Here is a 22,689-nt window from a genome sequence, read left to right on the forward strand (position 1 = left end):
AAGCGTGAGTTTGGCTTGATACGATTAACAAATGAACTCAAATGAGTTTTTTATTGAGCCGAACTTTCAATGGCTCATCAATTGTTTGGTTCGTTTACATCTTTAATTTTAAGTAGATATATCAAAAGTAGTTAGTGAAGCCCACAACGGCGGGCTGTCTATCATGGGTTGGGAAAGTACCAACTCAACTAACTTATTTTAGGTGGTGAACCGACGAGCTTAGCCAATTTTGTGTGTAAATTGATAGTTTTTGGAGGGTAACACTCAATCCACCGTCATTCCAATTCATCTAATTTTTTATGGCAAGGTGGGCCGATGATAGGTGTAACTCTATTACACCTAATTTTGAACAGTGGGATTAATTAAATTGTCTTTGTGTTATTTTGAAAATATTAAGATGCTAATTACAATGAATTTGTTTTAGTTGCATGTCACCCATAAGAGAGAATAATGGTTTAATAATAATCGCCATACGTTTCTAGTCACGTCGCAAGATAATAATTTAACAATTATGTATCTGTTCCTAGGCCCATGATCAAAGCAAGCCGTGAAGAAAGGCAACCTGGCTAAAGATGGGGTCCATTGAAAAATTACATGTGAATTCATTTTTCGATTATGTTTGGTGTATAGATAAGATAACTAATTAGATTGATGACAAAACTTAAGGTAAGGATATATAATGTGTAGTGATGAAGAATGTTTTGTTTCGTAAAATTTTAATGAGAATGATAAATTTTATATTTTTTGTTGTTGAGACAAAAATACCCTAAACTAACATTGACGACAATTTGATATATTAAATGATATTTGTAGCAATGTTTTCAAAATCATGTGTTCAACTATTAATAAATAAATATTTTATAAAATTTTAAAGTATAGATTATGTATTTATCTGATAATTTATTTTTTAATAAAAATTAATATGATTTTGTATTTTATCTCATTTTTTCTCTATTTTTTTAAGCGCAGAGGATAATATGTGGATTTCTAATTATTTTTTTCTCTATTTTTTTTAATTTTATTTAGTTTCATCATGAAATTATTTATGTGATGTGTGTGCAAATAAAAAAATGGGATTTTTTTGTGGGTAAAATGGTAATTTATGTAATATTTTAAGAATTTGATTCTCAATCCTCCCAAACCAATGAGATGTGTTTTCACCCAAATAAATTTTTTTAATCATGAGCTTCTTGATTAATTGGACCCATAAAAAATGAGACAAACATGAGTTTAACAATCTATCTTTTGCTTATCACTCATACCAAACATACCCTTAAGATATTACCCTAAGTGTAGCATCTTATGGATGAACCGGAACCGAAACAACCTCCAATCCATTTTTTATGATTGAACCAGTTCGGTACTGAATCTGTAGAACCTATTCTAGTTTTGAGACCGGATCCTGCCTGTTACCGAGTTGGGTCCGGAAATTTTGTTTTAAAAATATATAGATCGTTGACTGACGGCTACAGAAGTACACATATTTAATTACAATTTTATTGCAAAACTTGCAAACATATATTTTTTTAACCCCACAAATCAACTATGAATATAGGATCATTTTTTTCCACACACAACGATTTTCTCACAACTCTATATTTCTACAATCAATTTTATCTCTTTGCTCCCGTTTGTCAACATATAATTTCATTATAATTTTATCTACACTCAATATTCTCTTTATTGTTATTTACTTATTATTTTGCAATTTACTCAAATAATTAATTTGAATTTCAATGATGTGCATGTCATTAATACAATGAACCTAATGAAAAAATAGACATTAATATACTACAGAAGCTGCAACTGTATTTTCATGACATTGGTTATTTTGTGATGGGGAATTTAATATAGCAAATAACTAATTGCATAAAACTATAGAATACTTTAAATAGGATCATTTTATAGGAAAACGTTACGAATGGCATTAAAAAAGCGTACAAAATTACTTTGTAAAAATTATTTTTTCATCCAAATAGTAGAAGATGTAAATTAAGTACGTTTAGATTCTAATTTGGCGTCCATTTTAAATCATGCACTAATTTTCAAGGTCTAAAACAAGGTAATTTTTTAAATTAAATAATAATAAAATAAAATAAACCCACCCAAACACAACATATATTTGACATCTTGACCACTTCTTCTTTTTTTACCAGCATTTCCCACTTTTTTGACTCAAGAAAGTGTGAGACTGAGATGTCCCATCCAATGGTTTTTTGCATCATATTTCACCACTCTCACTCATTCTTTTAATGACCATGGCCCAATATTGACGTTTGATTTGATGGTTAAGGATTCATTATCCTTACACACACTATAATCACAATCCTTTCAGAATTAAAGTCAGCTCTCAGGTTTGCATGCACCAAACCTTAAACACTTCCTTGTCCTTCACAATAACTATGAAGTAATTAAGAACCCAAATTCAAGCATATTAATATTTCACGAAATTGATGCAAGCTCATATATTTTCTCATGTACATGGCATATATTTTAGAGTTTTTTTCTATAATGTAAATCGTCTTGTCTTTAGTGAATTAACCGATATTTGATCTTAGTATCACAGAGAATATTTTATTTTGGAAAAGATTCGGGGATGGGAGTGTATATTGGCCAAAGGGTAACAAGGTGTGAGCAAGGTTAAAGGTTTTACTACAAAGAATGGCTAAAAGATTTAAAGCAACATATTGCGACAGTTGTCTTGGCTAAGTCATTCACCTATAAAAGAACCATTTTTGCACAGGTTTCGGAAAGTTCCTTGTCTCTCAATCCAACAATGGAAAATGCCATCGAATTACCATGTATACCCCTCCCCCACCCCACTTCCTTCCCTATCCTCATCACCCCTTCAAGATCTCATTTTTTCTTCTTCGAGGGTTTTCTGCAAACAAAAGAAAAGGCCTAAAAAAGTTGTTACTGTAGAAATGGGTAGAGGCAAGATTGAGATCAAGAGGATCGAAAACTCAAGCAACAGACAGGTCACTTACTCAAAAAGAAGAAATGGGATCATTAAGAAAGCTAAGGAGATCAGTGTTCTCTGTGATTCTCAAGTTTCTGTTATCATCTTCTCCACTTCTGGGAAGATGCATGAGTTTTGCAGCCCTTCCATTACGTAATAACTACTGAAAAAGAAAAGATTTAATTTTGTTTCTTCCCACATAAACAGTTTATTGTTGATATTCTTTGTATGCATAACTAGGTTTATTTTTGGTTGCTGATATTCAGTAATATCTTGATCTGTTTCTGAAGGTTATCAGACATTTTGGAGCAGTACCACAAGCTTTCTGGGAAGAGGCTGTGGGATGCTAAACATGAGGTACTTATTCTTTGTGCATATATTTGTGTGTGAGTTCATCATATAGCCCTAGTGGTATTCAAGATTTCTCCAACTTTTCACTTTGTTTTTTGGTGCAACTTTAATTAGTTGAAAACAAGGACATGAGTTTTTGCTGAAATTATGTAAGAATATTCAAATGAAGAATTTTGTGAAAGATCTACATTTAGTCTTATGTATGAAGTTAGTTTTCTATCTCTGGATCTAAGTCTAACCTTGTCCCCTCCACCTTTTTACATCATTCCCAAGTGATTTAGTACTTTAACCATGATAAGAACACCAAAGAAACTGCATGAGATGTTACATCTATGAACAGATCTGGTAAAGAAATTGCTTTCTCTCTCTTCCCTTTGTTTGCAAAAATTTATGAAAGAAAACCTATGAATATATAACTTTTCAGTCGTATGTTTTCTCATTCAAGAGAACTTGAATTGATGTACTTCAATAGATCCAGATGGGAAATATTAATTCTACAAAAGTGTTTGTAATGAACTCCTTTTTTGACCTGTTGGTGCTAACATAAAAAACGGCTTTATCGGGACTTATTTTACCAACAAATTATATTTTTATCATATTTCTTACAGTATTTGGCGTTTCTGTTGTTTGATTGATTGATTTGATGGACTCCTTTGAATTGCTTGCAATAATTTTGACAAAAAATCCAGCATCTGGACAATGAAATCAACAGAATCAAGAAAGAGAATGACAACATGCAGATTGAGCTAAGGTCTATGAACTGAACCCTTTCTTGTTTTTCTATCGGGGTTGACTCTTTGGTCACTCCTACTGGTTTGCTCCCTAGTAGGCCCCCGACAACTTGGGGCAAACCCAAATCTTTCTATTTGCGTGTGACCTTTATAATCGCCACACTGCTTTGCTCCCTGTGTTTGAATTTTTCTCAAAATTTATGTTTCAAGACATTTATAAACATGATAAATAACACGTGAAAGCGGATCGAGTATTACCTCCGGCCATCGAATAATTTGTAAGTTTTATGTTTTCTTTCGATTGAAGCCTTCTAACCACTCCAACACTCCATGTAGATTGTGTATTTTGTTCTTATGAGTTGTGTGCTTAGGGACCTCAATCACCAATATTTATAGGTATCTTATACCATCAATGAGTGATTGCGGGAGCTTTATTGTCAAAAAAAGAGGCGCATGCGCGTCTCAATTTTCTAAAATTGAGGCGGTGCATGTACCGTTCTTCAAAATTTGTAAGCTATGGCCGTCGCCATTTCTACACGTTTATTCTTCTTCTGATATGAATTGATATATATGTGCCACTTTTTCTTGCACCCTAGTCATATACCCCTTAGAAAACCCTCTTTCTGTATGATTTTTATGTCTTATATATCTCTTGTTCTCTACAATTTAGGCATCTGAAAGGAGATGACATTACTACTTTGAACTACAAAGAACTAATGGTCTTAGAGGAAGCTCTAACAAACGGGATATCAGCTCTCAAAACCAAACAGGTCCCTTCTTTCTCCTGGTTGACGTGTTTTTGCAGGGAACAATGTTGGGTAAACCGGCCACTCATTATTGTATATGGTAGATTTTCATTAAAAAAAAAAGATAAACAAGCCAGGTTCCAGGATCAATAACAGATCGAAGCCCTTCGATAAATATTCTTGTCAGAAATCTTTTCGTTAGAACTTGCTAAATCATTATATATTTACTATCTTATAACCATACAATCTCATGTAAAACTTGATTTTTTTACAGATGGAACTTGTGAGAATGATGAGGAAACATGTATGACCAAATACATACATCCATGTGATTTTTAAGCGTACTCTAGCTATATACGCATATGCAACTCAATAATATTGCATGAACTTGTTAGATACTTATATATTCACATGTTGGCTGAACATTGCTTGCAGAATGAAATGATAGAGGAAGAGAATCAGAACCTCCAATTCAAGTTGGTATGTTCATTCCCTCTATATATATCTATTCACAGATAAACTGGTACCATGAGTTCAACCATCCATTTCTTCAAACATATCCAACATGTGAATAAACTCAAAGAACCACTCAGATCAATCTCAAAGTGATAGACAGGGACGAGTTTATAGCACATGGATGTGAAAAAACAAAAGATTAAAAACCTTGATGACTGCAAAACAAGAGGCTGAATGCAGTTGCTCGTAGCAAGCATTTCCTTTCGAGTTAAAAAGCAATTTATCTTTGCCTCGTTTCTCCCATCAAACAAAGAGTTAAAGCTAATTAATATTAAATTTTTGTAAAATTATAAGTTTCGCCCTTATATACATTAATTAAATCACTTCTATATATCAACTAAATTTCAGCGTCAGCTGCAGCTGGATCCGATGGATACCGGTGGTAATCACGTAATGGAAAGCCATGGGCAGGGAATGTATGATCATCAAGCCGGGGTTGCAAACTATGAAGCTTGCCACAGCCAGATGCCGCCCCCGCCTTTCGCCTTTAGATTGCAGCCAATGCAGCCTAATCTACAAGACCATTTCTGAAAATCCTACATGCTTAATCTCTGCTATTAATTGGTCGTTGAATGTTTTGTGTTCCAGAACAACCTTGTATTAGAAACTGCTCCGACTTGATACACTTGTGCTTCATCAGTTACCATGTTTTTATCTATGTTTCTCTCGACCTGCTAACGTTTTAGAAGCTTGCCTCAAGATATCTTCTTGGTTAGGTGTAATCAATATTCATCATATAATCTATATTAGTGAATAAAAAAACATGCATCGATCTGAAGTTAATTTTTTTTAAAATAATTGTTTTAGCAATTTTTAGAGAGTGAGAATTTAAATTTAAATTGATTTAGTGAAATATTAAATTTTTTTTTAAAATTAATAAATTTACAGTAGATTATTTTTCCTTTAAAAAATTTGACACAATGGCTTTCAAAATCGACACTTCGTATTCCTTCGGTTTTAATTATGCTTGAGATTGTTTTCAAAAGTGTGTATTTGGAATTTCCAGTTTATATTTTATGAAGTGTTCTCTCTCAATAAATAGGAATAATTATAAAATATTTTTTATTTCCTATACTATTTTATTCATGTATCCAAGTCAAAGAGTTTACACTTTAGCAGAAAGATAATAAATCTACTACCACTAATAATAATCTTCCCCAGTCTCTTCATACATCATCGGAAGTGCAGCTGAGTCAAATGAACTCTTCTTATCCGCTCTCGCCTCCCCTGTGAGTTTAATTACGCCGAAATCTGGAATCGCTGCATGTCGAGGATCTGATGTTAACATCAGAGCCTTGATCCGGCTGGTGATTTTTACGTTTGGAAAATGATATTCCTCTGGCCTGCCATCAAATTAAAGCATCTAAATCAGGGAAGCTTGGATGCTTCAATATCAACATCATAAACAGAAAAACCAGTCTAAGTTAGTATGTATCAGTTACTAATAATGTGCACTTAGTTCCTGTTGAACCGAGTGTTTGCCATTACAAAAAGATATAAATGTTGTCAAAGTTACAACCCAAAACTATTATCCTGTAGAGCAGTTGTCCAAGTGCCATATTTCATAATTGTGATTAATAGTCAGTCACAAATAACAGTAGGATCAATGGTTGCCGTCCATAAGTTATAGGGGGAGTTAAGGTGATAATAGCCTGACATGCCAAAAGAAGTTGAGGTACATGTAACAAACAGCGACAGAATTTGCATCTTGCATATACTGTATTACCTCTTCTCTTTGCTTATCGCATTCTAGAGTTGGTAGACCAGGAAAATGTGAAAATTAGGAAGGATTTATAGGATTTAAGAGTAAATTTCTCATAAATTTAAGCAGAAAGCAACCTCTAGCTAGCTAGTTTCTTCAACAAACAAAGAGCTGACATTCCGTTTGCAGCTTTCCTGTTAGGTCCAGAGCCTCGTCCATTCAAGAGCACATCTTCAAGCTGTAAAGTAAGTTCTGCATGTATGACATCTCCTTTTGGACTATAATTTTCTTTGACAAAGTAACCAAGAGAGTCGCACAACTCAATTAGCTCACGAGGAGGAAGTTCGAGCTTTTCAGGAGTCACAACTGGCGATAGAAGCGGTTCAACAACTTTCCAAACTTCATCCAAATCCAGTTTAGAATCAATAAGAATAGCCCCAACTATGCTTTCAACCAAGTCCCCAAGTGCCTAAGACAGAAAATGAAAATACTCAAGAAATTATTAGAACAATTGAGAATAGATTAGATGAAGATCAGACAGCAAAAGCATGTTCTAATGATCGGAAGGCAGTATTCAGCAGTCAGTATAAGTCATTAGTCCTTTTGGAAAACGAAACAGAAGATCTAACATATTTTGCGACGGATTGTGTGACATCGGTATCTCATATAGCGACATCGGTCTCTATATTAGAGATTGACTTTAATTAGTCATTATATAAAATAGAAACCCTACATAAAATATAGGTCTCTATTTTAGATATCGATGACGTAAATGTGGTCGTTAATTTAGAGATCGATTAATCGTATCGGTCTCTCATAATTAGCGACCAAGGTTATTGATACCAACCAAATCGGTCTCTAATCGGTATCTATTTTGCAGTAGAGACCGAATAGAGACCGATTTATCGGTCATTCATCCGTGTTTTTATTGTAGTGTATAAAAAGAAATTAATCTTAAAGAGAATCAAATTATCTCTACCATAACCTGCAATTTTTCATATGGGATTTCGATTTATTATGTTTTGGACAAAGCACATATTTAGTTATGAAAAAATTAGAAAATATTAATTTACCATTAATTCCCATCAATTGCAGGTCAACGTACGCTGTAGCTACCTAATTGTTGTGTATATATTATCGAAATTAACTAACTAAAAACGAATCATAAGTCGAGTTGGTCAGGCCCTTGCCATCGAGAGCACGTATACGATCTAATTTATGAAATACAAAAATTTAGTTATTCCACTCATAACCGAAAATAAGAATTTCTTCCGTCACAATTTCATCCATCTATCGTATATTAATTATTATTGTTCATTATTTATCGTCCCGAAAAGATATTCGAGTTGATAAGTGGGTGACCATTTGACCAATATTCAGGAGTTTGATTCTCCCTACCAACACTTTTTAGGATGATCTTTTCATATATGACTTACCTGACTAATATGGTTTGCAGTATATTGCGTAGTCCGAGTGTTTATCTAATGCACAACGAATGATAACGGATGTGGGTTCTCACGTCATCAAAAAAATCTTCTTAGTTATCGCTAAATAGTAAAAACTATATATAATATTTAGTTTAAAAATTAAAAATAAATACATTTTGTGAATAGATAAGACAAACAAAACAATTCGTTTATGTATATTTTTATGAGTCATATAACATGTAAGAATTAAAAAAATATGTGCGATGGAAGGACAGTTTAACACAAAAACTCATGTGAGATGGTCTCACGAGTTAATTTTGTCAAACATATATTCTATATTGATCATCCACGAAAAAATATTACTTTTATATCAAATATATTATTTTTTATTGTAAAAATGAACATGATTGATCCATCTCACGAATAAAGATGCGTGAGACCGTCTTATGAAAGACATACTCCTCTATTAATTATGTTTGCATTTTAATTTAATAATGCGAACAAGAGATCGGTCTCTATTTCATATTTAAAAATGTTTTTTATAGATTTTTGATTTCTAAAATTATAAAGTAAAATAATTTTTTTGGATCATATATATATGATTTGGATTGACATTCGTTTCTTTTCTTTTCTCTTTTCCCCCTTTTTGGTGTGAATATTCTGATATTCCGCTCTACAGCAAGCTAATTAATTAATTATATAATAACAAGCAAGTACTACACACATTGGTAAACGCTTATTTGCTGTGGAGCTCCAATATTAGTTCTTGTATCCACGCTCTGGAGTTTAATATGCAAGATCCAAATCCAAATCATTCCGAGTATATTGATGAATCAGAAAAACCCTTGACCGAAAACGAAGAAGATGAAGAACACGACACGAATAATCTCGCAGAGAAATACACAAACAGAACAATTTATGATAATCCAAATCTTCTCCACCATCCTCGAACCATTTCAATGGCTTCAAATGCTATCTTCCAGGTTAAACCCCACCTTCGTCCTCGGAGTAGTCTTGGTCTACGGGCTCAACCAGGGATTTTCATGGTCATTATTCAAAGTGGTGTCAGATTATTACTGGAAAGACGTCCAGAAGGTACAACCATCGGAAGTACAGCTCTTCATAGGTTTATACTACATTCCATGGGTTATGAAGCCTGTCTGGGGTCTGCTAACAGATGTGTTCCCGGTGAAGGGATTCAAGAGACGGCCGTATTTCATCTTGTCCGGTGTTGCCGGAGCACTTTGTGCTCTGAAGGTGGCGTCTGGCGGCGGCGTGGCGGTGGCATTGGCTTTGGGTTGCTTGGTGGGTATATCCGCCGGTGTGGCCATGGCGGACGTGGTGATCGATGCGTGTATAGCGAGAAATAGCATCGAGATAAGGTCTCTGGCTGCTGATATGCAGAGCCTTTGTGGGTTTTGTTCATCTGCCGGAGCTCTCGTGGGGTATTCAACCAGTGGTTTTTTTGTTCATCACATTGGACCTCAGGTCAGATCTGCGTTCTCATATATATTGATTTACTAGGAATGATCACGTACGATGCACGTTGGATGACTAATAATGAAAAATAAAGATTTAAATAATTTTTAAATCGTTTGAATAACATCTTGTTTATAACTATTTATTAATCTAAATATAACAAAACACAATAAATATAAATACATGATGATGATAAGTCAAAATATTCATTTATTTATATAATATTTTTCAATTCGTGTAATTATAACATAATGATAGCTCTATCAAATTAACAAAAATATTTTCCATCCAAATATTATTCACAATGGAAAATAATAAAAATAAAATTAATAGAATAATGAATTACTAAAACCAAAATCACAATATTTTTAAATGAAGTGCATATAGCGATTGTCAAATAAAATTCTCTTAATTAACTAAATTATCATAATGATGTTAAAATAAAACCCATAAACTTGTTATTAAGTTAAATATCAATTTTGTTTTTACCAACTTTTAACTCCTTGCGAATTTTGTTTAACTTTCTCTTTTTAAGAATATATATTATACATAGTTAACTTATATCATAATAGATCATTGGAAAAATAATATTGATGATTAATAATTTCATGTTAAATAAAATTTTAAAATAATATCAATCAAATAAATATGTGTAGAAAACACATATACGTAATATTCAGTTTAAAAATATCATATCTAAAAAATTTAATTTCTAATAAATGATAATAAATTAGCATTATAATTCATATTTATTACAAGGATTGTCTTAATTAAAAAATTATAAGGATTATCTCATAAATTTAATATAAAAGTATAAAGTAATTTTCATTCTTTTTAATTTCTCATTAATTTCTTTTTCTATGAATAACGTTGAAATAACTCAAAATTATCAAATTATATTGCATATAAAATATTCAAAAAAAATTGCAAAAGAGCATATAGAATATGCATGCTCTCAATATCCATTTTAATTGGAAAAAAATCATATAGTGTGTAAAAGTGTAAGTGTAACTAAGGAAATTCACAAATCAAACTCATATATTTATAGAAGTATATATAGATCTGCTAACTTTTAACCATTTGCAGATTTTGTTCGACTTTCTCTGTTTTTTTAGAATACATATTATAGACAGTTAATTTTATATCAGAATGGATCATTTGTAAATTAATATCGATGATTAATATTTCATAGTAAATACATTTTTTAAATAATATCAATCAAATAAATATGTGTAGTAAAACACATTTATAAATAAAATAATAAGTAATACAAATTTAAAAAATATCATATTAAAAAAATTAATTTCTAATGAATGAAAATAAATTATCACTATAATTCATATTTTTTAAAAGAATTATATTCGTTAAAAAATTATAAGGATTATCTAATAAATTTAATACAAAAGTAGAAAGTAGTTTTCGCTCTTTTTAATTTAGAGTGAGTCTCATGTGAGACCGTCTCACGGGTCATAATCCGTGAGACGGGTCAACCCTACCCATATTCACAATAAAAAGTAATACTCTTTGCATAAAAAGTAATACTTTTTCATGGGTGACCCAAATAAAATATCCGTCTCACAAATACGACCCGTGAGACCGTCTCACACAAGTTTTTGCCTTTAATTTATCATTAATTTCTCTGTCTAGTTGAAATAAATCAAACTAATCAAATTATACGAATAAAATATAAGAAAAAATTGCAAAAGATCATATAGAATCTACATGGTCTCAAACATTAATTAAGTATCACAATTCAATAAAATAAAATATCATATTAATGTGTTTGTAATATTTATCGTCCATTCAACTAAAGGCAAAAACTTGTGTGAGACGGTCTCACGGGTCGTAGTTGTGAGACGGATCTCTTATTTGGGTCACCCATGAAAAAGTACTACTTTTTATACTAAGAGTATTACTTTTTATTGTGAATATGGGTAGGGTTGATCCGTCTCACGGATTATGACCCGTGAGACGGTCTCACATGAGACTAACTCTCAACTAAAATAATAGAATAAAGTTATTTTTATTTTAAATATCAATCTTTAGATCAAAAAATTAAAAAGTCACATAAATAAATAAATGAATAAAACATTAATGAAGTAATGTTGACTGAAAGGGTAAATAAGTAAAACATTAATGAAGTAATTGTGAGTGAAGGGTAACTAAGTAAATTCACAATTCAAACTCATATATTTATAGATTGTATAGATTTGCTTAATTATCATCATTTATTTATTTAAATACATTAATCAAAAATTTTTTTTTTGAAGGACTCAAATCTTTGCATCAAAATATCTATAGGGAGCATTAGGACTTTTGGCGATTGCACCATTTACGTTGATTATTCTTGGCTTTGTGATTTATGAACCAAGAAAGAGCGATGACAGTCATGTTCCAAAGAAAAAGGTTAGATTTTTTTACCCATTATTTCTTTTTAGTTATTACCAAATTTCTAGTATATTTTTCAAGCTGTGATCACTTAAAAAATATCTGCATATAAAAAAATAAAGGCTCGACGTTGAAAGACGAAATAAAGACATATGGACTAATCGATACAGAGTTGTTCACATAAAGTTAGCAATTTTAAAAAATATTAATTAAGAATGTCATTTATATGTTAGAAGTTTAATATTTTATTTTAATTAATATTTAAATGGGAGTTTAGCTAAAACTAGGGCTGTGGCCTCGGACAGCTTGCAATGCGACGTCATTCTACCGGGGGATGCTGCTTTTTGGAGATGTCCTCTCAAGTTTTTAAATATTTGTTATGTACTGTTATTTTAATTATTATCAAAATTAGTTAAGATTCAATAGGTTTATTGATTTTTACAGTAAATATTCATCAAATTGATTTGTAAAATCGTTTCAAAAAAGATATATACGTTTTTTTCTAACCGTGTCATTATTCAAACTTTTAACTATTTTACCGACTAGACTAATTTTATTTAAGAGTTGACTAATTATATTTAAAATAAAGTGTAATAAACGCAAGACTTTTTAGACTCCAACACGTTGAGTGCAAAAATCAACTTAATTTGACCAATAAATCACTACTAAGGTCTGGATTGGTGTAAATGAATAGAATAATTATAGAGATATTTCTTTCTATCTCTAGCTTCAACGAGATGCCACCTTCTAGAAGTTCTTTCCCTATAATTATGTTCCGTTTCGCCTTCTTTGAACATATAACTAGATGATCGCCAATGTATAGATAAATATAAAAATTTACAAACCAGAAAATTTGTTTTTAATTTGACTTATAAAGAAGTAGAAATTGGAAGTCAAAAAGAAAAGGGATGATTTAAAGATCAATGAATTTTTACATTTCCAAATTATGCGTTGTTGATATATATATTTGTGGTGTGTTTTGGCCCGCAGGCGCAGGCAGCACAGAAAATAAGAGAAGCGGTGAATGATATGTACAAAACACTCAAATTCCCACAAGTGTGGAAGCCTGCACTCTATATGTACATGTCATTAGCTCTGAACATCAGCACTCATGAAGGCCAATTCTATTGGTATACTGATCCACAGGCGGGTCCAGCATTCTCGCAGGTATATATAAATTTTTTTGTCACTGCGTGTTAATTCTATTGAAGCCAACTTGTACAGTAATGCACTTATATTGATCATTACGTGCAGGAATTTGTGGGCATGATTTATGCAATAGGTGCTATGGCTTCCATAGTCGGAGTCATAATCTACCACAAGACCCTCAAAGACTACCCTTTCAGACCCGTTCTCTTCTTCGTGCAGCTCCTCTTCGGAATATCCGGGATGCTGGATATCGTCTTCATAAGACGTTGGAACTTGGCTCTCGGTATTCCTGACTACTACTTTGTTATACTCGAAGAATGCGTCTCCCGAATTGTGAGCCGAATCAGGTGGATGCCCATAATGGTGCTAAGTTCACAGCTGTGCCCTTTGGGCATTGAGGGCACATTCTTTGCTCTCTTGATGTGCATCGACAGCCTCGGCGCGCTTACATCGAAATCGGCCGGAGGGATGCTTCTACGTTATTTGCATGTTACTAGGAATGATTTCAAGAATCTTTGGGTGTCTGTTTTAATCAGAAATGTTTTGAGGATTTTGACATTAGGATTGGTTTTCCTTGTCCCGAATTCGGACATGTACGAGACTCTGATACCACCTAATGTGGTGGAAAAAACTAAAAATGTGGATCATGAGAGTTTGCAGATGATTCCATTGAATACAAATGAGAAGGAAGAGACATGATCTGCTGTCCTAATTATGATTGTTATAATTTTGAGAGAAATTGCAAGGGCCAGTTGAGTAGATAAAATTAGATAACGTCGTGATTCCATTGATTGTACTTTTAATTAAATTCGATTTGAAGAATAAACGCTTGATCAATTATTGTCCATTTTTTAGGTTGTGGGTAGACTTTCAGTCTTCAAAATAAACAGGAATTATTTGATAAGAAACCCGGTTAATCCATCCCTGGATGATTTTATACTTTATATAACATTGTTTCACTTGTGTGATGGGATGACATGCAACATTTGAGGTATGATATAAAGACGACAAATTAATATATATTGACAGCATAATGATTTATAATTCTAATTCTTTGTGAAACTTGAATCAAAACATTGGATGAAATAAAAATATATAATCTACTAATTTCTTTAGTAACTGGCCGAAAGAAAAGGTCTAAAAAGTGTGATGACAGTAATAACGTGGGACTTGAGGAAAATATTTTGTATGCGTGATTATTTTTCATTTTCTGACAAATATGGGAGAGTGTATGTTTGATTGAGAATGGATCTATCTATTTCGACAACTCTACAAGCTTGTCGATCGTCAGGCCACGGGTATAAACATAAGCATCATTTCCTCTAATCCCAATTGTTTATGCTACTTACAAAAGTCGTAGCACTATACAAAAATTGAAAATAAACATAAAGTTATAGATGCTCTGGCCACGTAAACTACAGCATTCTTGAGATTGGTTTTTAGTTATCTGAAGCATAATTGATTCAAAACAATAACAAGTGGGACAACTTTCAACCAAAATGATCCGATCAATACTAGTCTATCCCCCTCCTCAAAGGCCATCCACTAAATCCTTCGAAATTCAAAGATGTCCGGAATCATAGTTAGTAAAGAGGAAAACCTCCACCAGAATACTCGACTTCCTGCCAATCAAAACAAACCCTTATAGTTATTTTGGAATAGCAATATAACAATAACAAATCCCAGTAGTAAAAGATTTTGGTACTAGAGATTGCAGTAGATCTGAAATGTGAAACTTGATTTGTTCTGGAAAAATTGGTTTATTATATTTCCGATTTTCAAGAGCAAAATTATAAACTTATACGAGCATTTACGAACGTCGAACCTGAACAGGAGGCAAGGATGAAACCCAATCTGATACATGAGAGTAGGAAGAAGACCCAAACTATTAAGCTGGAACAAAAAAAAAGATGGCTTTTTTTAGATTTTACAAATGTTTCACGATGCTATGTGAGAATACATTGCTTTTATTAAGGGCCAGAGAACAAACCTTCCAGACGCCAAGTCCTAAGCCTACCAAATTAAGAGCGATGAATACTAACTTAGGCACAATCAGATCCACTTTATTGTCCTTGTAAGGCTCAAAAACTACAAAACCAAAATTGCCAGTCAGCACAACATATAACTAATAAATAAAATCACATAGTAGAGAAAACTTCTTTAGGTAACACAATCAGCGTTCAAGCTGAATCAGACTGCAATCTGAAAATCAAAATGAAAAAAAGAAAAAAAGAAAAAGAAATAGCAATTGATAATGACACCTTGGCGAGGTTTAAGAACATCTTAACTTAAATAAAGGCAATGTTACACACAGATTGCAGGCTTGCAGCAGAAGAGATCATAATGACCATGAAGAGAGAAAAAAAAGATGTAGATTTAACGCCTCATCCATATAGGCTAAAACTTGCACAATAAGCCGAGAATCAAAAGACACTTCTTCTACTTATAGTCCAATTAGATAAGCGGACATCAAATAGTGATTAAGAACCAGAGTAACTTCTCGACAAAATATATACAATGAACCATGTCACGGCTCAAAACTGACAATTGAAAACATCACAAATGACTTCATCAAATGCACAAGCACAAACAGAAAGGGAGCGAAGTGTGAATCAATGAAGAGTGTAAAATTAGAATAATCTCACCTTTCCCAACACCTCGGAGTGCATTAATGGGCTGAAAAAGAGCTGAAAATGTTATACCGATGCTAAATAGATGGACCGTGCTTTCAGACATATATCTTATATTTATCTATAAAAAAATATTACTTTTTATTGTGAAAAAATTAAATGAGACTTGAGAGTGAGTATAAGAGGGAGGATGTCAAATTTGATTTAAACTTAGGTCATCCACAGTAGTAGATGTATTTTCTCCCAATATTTGTGGGTCCATAGTCCACATCATCAATCAAATATTTCACTACTCAACTATATCACATTTCACAATCAAATATCTCACCAATCAAATATTTATAGGTCTCACTGTCACTTTAATTAATAGTTTATTTTCATTTAAATAAAATAACTTATAATTTTATAAAAAATATTAAAATATTTCTGAATATTTTTGAATATTAAAAAAATTTTGAATATTTTTTAATATTAAATTTTTTTTGAATATTTTTAATATTAAAAAAATATTTAAATGATTATTAAAATTAGAAAGTTTAATTAAAAATATTTAAAAATGAAAAAAAATGAATAACCGGTTACAAATTTGTAACCGATTATTCACTTTGCACACAAATCAAGAGGTCACAATTGTGAATATTTGGTGGTGTCAAATATTTGGATGACATGACACCCACAATACCCACTTACTGTGGGTGTCTTTACGATGAAAAATAATAATTTAATATGTTTTTTTTATCATGAATAATTTAATATTCTTAAATTTCAATAATAAAAAAATAATGTTTGAAGAAATATTTGTGGCAAAATATTAAATAATAATTGGTTCTTATTTTAAAAGTAAATATACACGTGGTTATAGTAATTATTATTATTATTTAATTTTCAAAATATACAGAAGAAAGAAAAAATAGAATTGAGATGTTTTTATCATTATAATAAAATATACAAAATTAATCAACAATTTTAAAATACTATATAACTTATAATATTACATTTTTATCTTTATTTTTAATGTTCTTTGTGACACTAATTATCTATCGTTCATGATAATACATAAATGTAAATGTAATAATTTAGTGGGGATATTTTGGAGGGATCGTCCCAACTGTCCCCACCCAGCATCAGCAGCCGCCTCTTTCACCTAGCCGTCCTCCACCACTCCACCGCCGTACGCTTCATCGGTGTAAACGACCTCGCGCCTACGACACAGGTTACCCAGGTCCTCAAACAATAAACCACCGAATCAAAAATTATTTGTTGTCCCTATGATGTTAAAATATCTTTAAAACCATCGACTGAGTTAACTTCGGTTTCTCCGCCCCAAGACTGAAGCTTTTTTCCGCAAACTCTCTGGCGCCGCACTTACTGCACATCTTCAGTTCCATAAATTGAATTATGCCTTCACTAGTCAGTCCCTATTTTCAGTTCCATTCCAAACCCATCGAAAGTAACTCGGAGGGATCATTCTTCCTTTAATTTCACCGTTACAATGGTGCATATGCCAAAAAGAAGGTAACTTTTCTCGCCCTACTGTTCCTATTTACGGTTCAATCAACGTGTGTTTTGTTAATAGATTGTATTTCTTTATTTTGATTACAGTGTTGATTTGTTTGACTTGCATCAAGAACTGGTTCCTTATGCTGAGGCTTGGTCATGGCAAAATGCTGTTGTTGAAGAGAAAAAGTTGTTGAACGAAGAGGGTAAAGATTTGACTGACACTTTGATCAGTTTTGCAACACAACCCTGTATACACATTGGGTGCTGGTAGTAAGGAAGAGTACTTGAAGTTTGATGTAAAAAATACATCTTGTGAAGTGCATCGAACCGAACGAGGTGGTGAAGTCACGTATCATGGCCCTGGTCAGGTATATGATACTGTATGTGTTCTACATTCTGTTGAAACTTTACTTGATCCCACACTGTAGTGGATCTTAAAGTTGAGTACTGTAGCCCAAATGAGGCACGCCTGGCTTTCTCTCTCAGTGAGGGTTGATAGGTGGAATGTATTTGGTATTTTTGTTCTTTCCGATCTATACTCAGTTTCACAAATCCACCAGGCATTCCCCCGACCCTGAGGAGGCAATCGTCCTTAGTCGGAAATGTTTGCGATTTTTATGCATATATTTTCTAACAGCACTAGTTTTGTCCAAAGATGCAAAGTCTGTTCCAGCCACTAAAATTTTGGGCTGTGCACCTAGGTACTCTAAGTTGGTGGTATAATATTAATGCTCGAGAGCATTTAAATTTTTATGATTGACTTGGAATAGATGCTGTAGAAACACATTTGTTTGATTTAAAATGGATGTTTGGGTCTAAAAACATATCATAAAAGTGAAATTCATGTGACTATGATGCTAATAATGATGCTACTGTTTTGTTCTGAATGTTCCACATGCTTGCTGCATTGTAGCTGATCATGTACCCCATACTCAATCTCCGTTACTACGAGATGGATGCTCATTGGTACCTTAGGAAACTTGAAGAAGTGGTCATCCGCGCTCTTTCCTCGACGTTTTCTATTGAAGCTTCACGAGTCGAGGGCTTAACCGGTGTTTGGGTTGGTATGTCTAACAATATTTTTTTGCCTTGAACAGTCTCAATGCTACTCATAATTCAGAATTCCTCTAAATAAATTTCCGAGCTCTAGAATTCCGATCAGCTCTTATTAACCTTTTTTGTGTCCCTCCTCTATTTGGCATCGCATTCTTGAATCTTGATAACTTGAAATCTTATGAATTCATTTTGTGTTCTTCATATCTCTTCAGTGCTTACTATTTTTAACACCCTTTTGAGTCCTTCAGGAAACCAGAAAGTAGCAGCCATAGGTATAAAAGTATCGAAATGGATAGCATATCATGGCCTGGCGCTGAATGTCACCACAGATATGAAACCCTTTGAACAGATAGTTCCATGTGGGATTCTGGATCGTCAAGTTGGAAGCATAAAGGCGCTGCTGCAAGAAAACTTTTCATCTCAAGTAAATCGACAAGAGCATAATCACGATAATGGTTATTCAGAATTGATTGATGCCACTCATAAATCGCTGATTGAGAAATTTTGTGAAGTTTTCCAAGTTGATATCCGGAATAAACATATTCGGTCAGGTGTCTCTCAAGGAAAAACCGTGGACTTAACATGCTGAAAAACAGACGCAGAAGATTCAATCAGAATTTATCGAATACAGTTTGCCAATTATAAAGATCTGCAATGCTAATCTATTCCATTTTTTTCTCAACACATTTTTGTAATTTATGTTCATTCTACATATTGTTGTATTTATGTCATTTCAATTGACACGGTTCAAAGTATCATAAATTGGAATGAATTCAAAATCTTGTTATGTGCCTTTTCTGTTTTCTGGGAAAAGTTTGACAGTTGTGTCATGGAAGTATAACCATGTGATTTTTAAAGTTTCAATAGTGTTAAATTGTTATCATCCAAGAATTACAATTAACAGTGTTTGTACATTGGTTTCTCCCATTATGTTTTATCCATGTTATGGGTTGTATTGTTTTGTCTTCACCGCTAGAGTTAGATAAAATCTTTCATCCCAACTAGTAATTGAGGATGAATGATTGTTGCATCAAAAGCAATAATCAATAAGAATACCAATTCGCGCGCCATATTTAAACACAATGAAACCAGCGATCAACTGACTTTCAAGTTGGTAAGGATCAAACACACCAAATTTTTGGATCTTGAATAGCAAAGAGTAACAAACTTTCATGTGGCGTCCTCGAAAAAACATTTCCACGACTCTCAGTTGTCTTGTACAATTGCCGAGAATAGCAACTGGTTGATATTGTTAGAGCCTGGCTCCTCCACTCCCTCTGCAAAATCAAAATTGTTTGAGTTGAGTATGTAGCAAGTGAGATCAAATGACTTCGCAGTCGCAGACTAACTAAGCAAAGGTAACTTAAGTCTTTATATCAACATTTATACTATAAAATTCAACCAAATAATAACCTGTTTTAGCTCTGACTTGAACAGTCCATTCATCAATAATCTGTAAATCATAAACAAAAGCTTTACACAACAGCCACTCTACTTCAAGAAACAGTTTGAGAAATAGCCGCCAAGAATGTCAAAATGTGTAGCGAGGCTACCAGATATCACTTCATGCAATGATACTTGAAAAAACAAACCTCGCCACTTAAATATTGGTTGCTTGCTGGCACGTGATGCAATACTTTATGCAGCACATGGAAAATGCAACCAGTAAAAACTAAAAACATATTTTAAAATTCCTGTCAGTGGCCTATATTTAACGTTAATAGTGGATGGAAGGATTTAACAACAGTAGTGAACCTGGTTGAAGTTCTCATAAGAGAGATCATCATCATCACATGCTATGGGAATACCCGCAGAAACTTGCAATCTCTGCACAAGCGCTTTGTTCCCCACCAAGACTGTTCTAGCTTTATCAATCAGATCCTGCAGGTTGATAAGACTGAAACATGTTCGAATACAAGTGTGCTCACTGAAAAGCAATAAATTATCCTATTTGAATCATCATGGAAAATGGTAATAACAGCAACTCAGCAAGTACTTGGGCTTTGTGAGAAAAATAACTCAAAACTGTGAGAAAACATCAAATATCGGTTTACAATTTGAACACCCCTGGACAGTGATCTAAAAATCAAAGTAACTCCATTTATTTACTACTGTTAATTGATTGGCAATCTATACTTCTCTTCCCATAATTACATACTTTGTTGGCATTGTTGACACAAACACAAAGAATTCGATTTAGATTTCCAAAAGATACGCGTGGAATCTCCTATCCTTCAATTGCCCATTTTATACTAATAAATTAGTATCGATTCATATTGAAGAAACCTACTCAAAACTAATAATAATTCAAAATAAGACAACTTATAGTTCAGTAGGCAGAAGCACTATACAAAAATTTCAAGCACAAAACACAAAAACATTCTCTCGCAAGTCGCATATAACATCGGGGCGTACCTGTTTAGCAGCTAACAGTTCCCTACACTGGTCCTTGAGGGATGACATTTCTCCTTCGATTCTTTTCAACCGACCCACAAGATTCATGGGATTAGCCTAGCAAAATTGAACACGCACTCAGAGTTGTCAAAAAATAGAGGAAGATAAAAGGAAAGAAGAACGGAATACATTATCGGGGTAGAGATTGATGGAATTCTTCGCGGAGCTTATGGTGAACCATGGAGAGGTCGCGGTTGGCTTTGGAAAACAGGAAGAGCAGCCCGTCTACTGCTTGGTGACTCTCCATTTCTCTCTTCTGCTTCGAAAATTTGAAATGAAAGCCCCAATTTCTGAGTTCAAATCTCGCCCCATGCTTTTCATTGTTAAAAATTTTATAGTTAACAACAATTAAATAATATTATTTTTGCATTAAAAAAACAATAGAATAATATTACTAAAATTTTTGAACAATTCAACCAAAATAAGCGAAAATTATGATTTAATTGAAAATTATGATCTAATCTGCCGAACAGAATCAAAATAAATTATTTTTGTTGGTATCAAAATTAACCGAAATTTCCTTTCAAACACAAAATTGAAAGGATTTACGTATTGATTGATGGCAAAAACTTGTGTGAGACGGTCTCATGGGTCGTATATGTGAGACTGATCTTTTATTTGGGTCACTCATAAAAAGTATTACTTTTTATGCTAAGAGTATTACTTTTTATTGTGATTATGGATAGAGTTGACCCGTCTCACATATTATGATCCGTGAGACGGTCTCACATGAAACTCACTCTTGATTGATATAAGTGATATCCCGCGAATGTAGGTTATTTTTGTTGAACCACATAAATTGTGTGCCGTTGTTCTTATGCCCTTATTGTTCTTGTTATTCATTTTTCTAGTAATCATTATTGATCAACCTTGATGTTCTTTGATTGTCATCCGATATTCATCAACCGAGTTTTTCATATTTCTATGAAAGTTGACATATATGTTAATGATCCAAAGACTAACATTTGACCACATTATATAGGAGAAATACTTCAGATGTAAGATAAAATAATCCGAACATAAAGTATATGATGGTTTAATTAATCGAAATTGTTAGACTTCCGCTATGGGTCAAGGTGAGTATGATACAATCATGTATGAATAGGATTAGATATTGGATCCTGGAAAACTTATATAAACTCGATCTATTGTCGTCTATTTTTGTAATAAATTTTTTGAATAAGTCAGAGTTTCAATTTTGCGTAACCTAGCTTGTTTTTTAGGATTATTGGAGTGGAGAGTATGGTCAAATTACAGAAAACTTCTATGAGACGGTCTCACAGATCAATTTTGTAAGATGAATATTCTACCAAACTCAATTCATGAAAAACTATTACTTTTTATTCTAGATTTGGACTAGATCGATTCGTCTCATGAATACACAAGAGACTTACTCGTCCAATTGTTAGTTTTCTTCTTTTTAGATCGATCCTGATTTGTAACACATCTAGTGTCACTGCTTACATACATTATAAATCATAATAATTATGATTTAGTTGATGTGATGATGCATAAACCTATAGTTGTCACATTTTCAAAAATAAAAAAAACTCTAATATGTCGTTTATCACTTTATATCAGTTAGTTAGAGAGTCAGATCG

The 22,689-nt window shown here is 32.8% G+C and overlaps 5 protein-coding genes across 8 annotated transcripts; 3 read left to right on the plus strand and 2 right to left on the minus strand.

Annotated features, from left to right (window-relative positions):
* The first annotated feature begins 2,857 nt into the window (after positions 1 to 2,857).
* On the plus strand, positions 2,858 to 5,970 carry LOC140834448 (floral homeotic protein GLOBOSA-like). Of its 4 annotated transcripts, none has more exons than XM_073199330.1 (7): positions 2,858 to 3,112; positions 3,250 to 3,316; positions 4,000 to 4,061; positions 4,712 to 4,811; positions 5,062 to 5,091; positions 5,223 to 5,267; positions 5,652 to 5,970. In XM_073199330.1, exons 1-7 carry the CDS (start codon positions 2,925 to 2,927, stop codon positions 5,832 to 5,834), a joined length of 675 nt encoding a protein of 224 aa, XP_073055431.1. In that variant the 5' UTR covers positions 2,858 to 2,924; the 3' UTR covers positions 5,835 to 5,970. The 4 variants fall into 4 exon arrangements, with proteins under 4 accessions (XP_073055431.1, XP_073055432.1, XP_073055433.1 ...); XM_073199331.1 differs by having other exon boundaries at positions 5,664 to 5,970; XM_073199332.1 differs by lacking the exon at positions 5,062 to 5,091.
* Positions 5,971 to 9,169: 3,199 nt separating this feature from the next.
* LOC140834449 (probable folate-biopterin transporter 6) lies at positions 9,170 to 14,514 on the plus strand. Its single transcript, XM_073199334.1, is given in 5 exon segments — positions 9,170 to 9,352; positions 9,354 to 9,920; positions 12,213 to 12,317; positions 13,296 to 13,466; positions 13,554 to 14,514. Coding segments are annotated over 5 exon segments (1,566 nt in total). The 5' UTR covers positions 9,170 to 9,223; the 3' UTR covers positions 14,148 to 14,514.
* Positions 14,515 to 14,746: 232 nt separating this feature from the next.
* On the minus strand, positions 14,747 to 16,187 carry LOC140834452 (uncharacterized). Its single transcript, XM_073199336.1, is given in 5 exon segments — positions 14,747 to 15,070; positions 15,274 to 15,312; positions 15,315 to 15,341; positions 15,439 to 15,536; positions 16,094 to 16,187. Coding segments are annotated over 5 exon segments (294 nt in total). The 5' UTR covers positions 16,185 to 16,187; the 3' UTR covers positions 14,747 to 15,031.
* Positions 16,188 to 16,237: 50 nt separating this feature from the next.
* On the plus strand, positions 16,238 to 19,801 carry LOC140835494 (octanoyltransferase LIP2p, chloroplastic-like). The gene is given in 6 exon segments (XM_073200987.1): positions 16,238 to 16,250; positions 17,494 to 17,593; positions 17,681 to 17,807; positions 17,809 to 17,946; positions 18,492 to 18,642; positions 18,883 to 19,801. Coding segments are annotated over 6 exon segments (870 nt in total). The 3' UTR covers positions 19,224 to 19,801.
* LOC140834451 (uncharacterized) lies at positions 19,613 to 21,413 on the minus strand. The gene is made up of 5 exons (XM_073199335.1): positions 21,218 to 21,413; positions 21,050 to 21,145; positions 20,390 to 20,515; positions 20,048 to 20,087; positions 19,613 to 19,911 (listed from the first exon to the last, which is right to left on the minus strand). The coding sequence occupies exons 2-5, from the start codon at positions 21,134 to 21,136 to the stop codon at positions 19,841 to 19,843; spliced, it is 324 nt and encodes a 107-aa protein (XP_073055436.1). The 5' UTR covers positions 21,137 to 21,145; positions 21,218 to 21,413; the 3' UTR covers positions 19,613 to 19,840.
* Positions 21,414 to 22,689: the final 1,276 nt, after the last annotated feature.

The sequence above is a fragment of the Primulina eburnea genome, chromosome 6, assembly GCF_022965805.1.
Source record: "Primulina eburnea isolate SZY01 chromosome 6, ASM2296580v1, whole genome shotgun sequence".
NCBI lineage: Eukaryota > Viridiplantae > Streptophyta > Magnoliopsida > Lamiales > Gesneriaceae > Primulina > Primulina eburnea.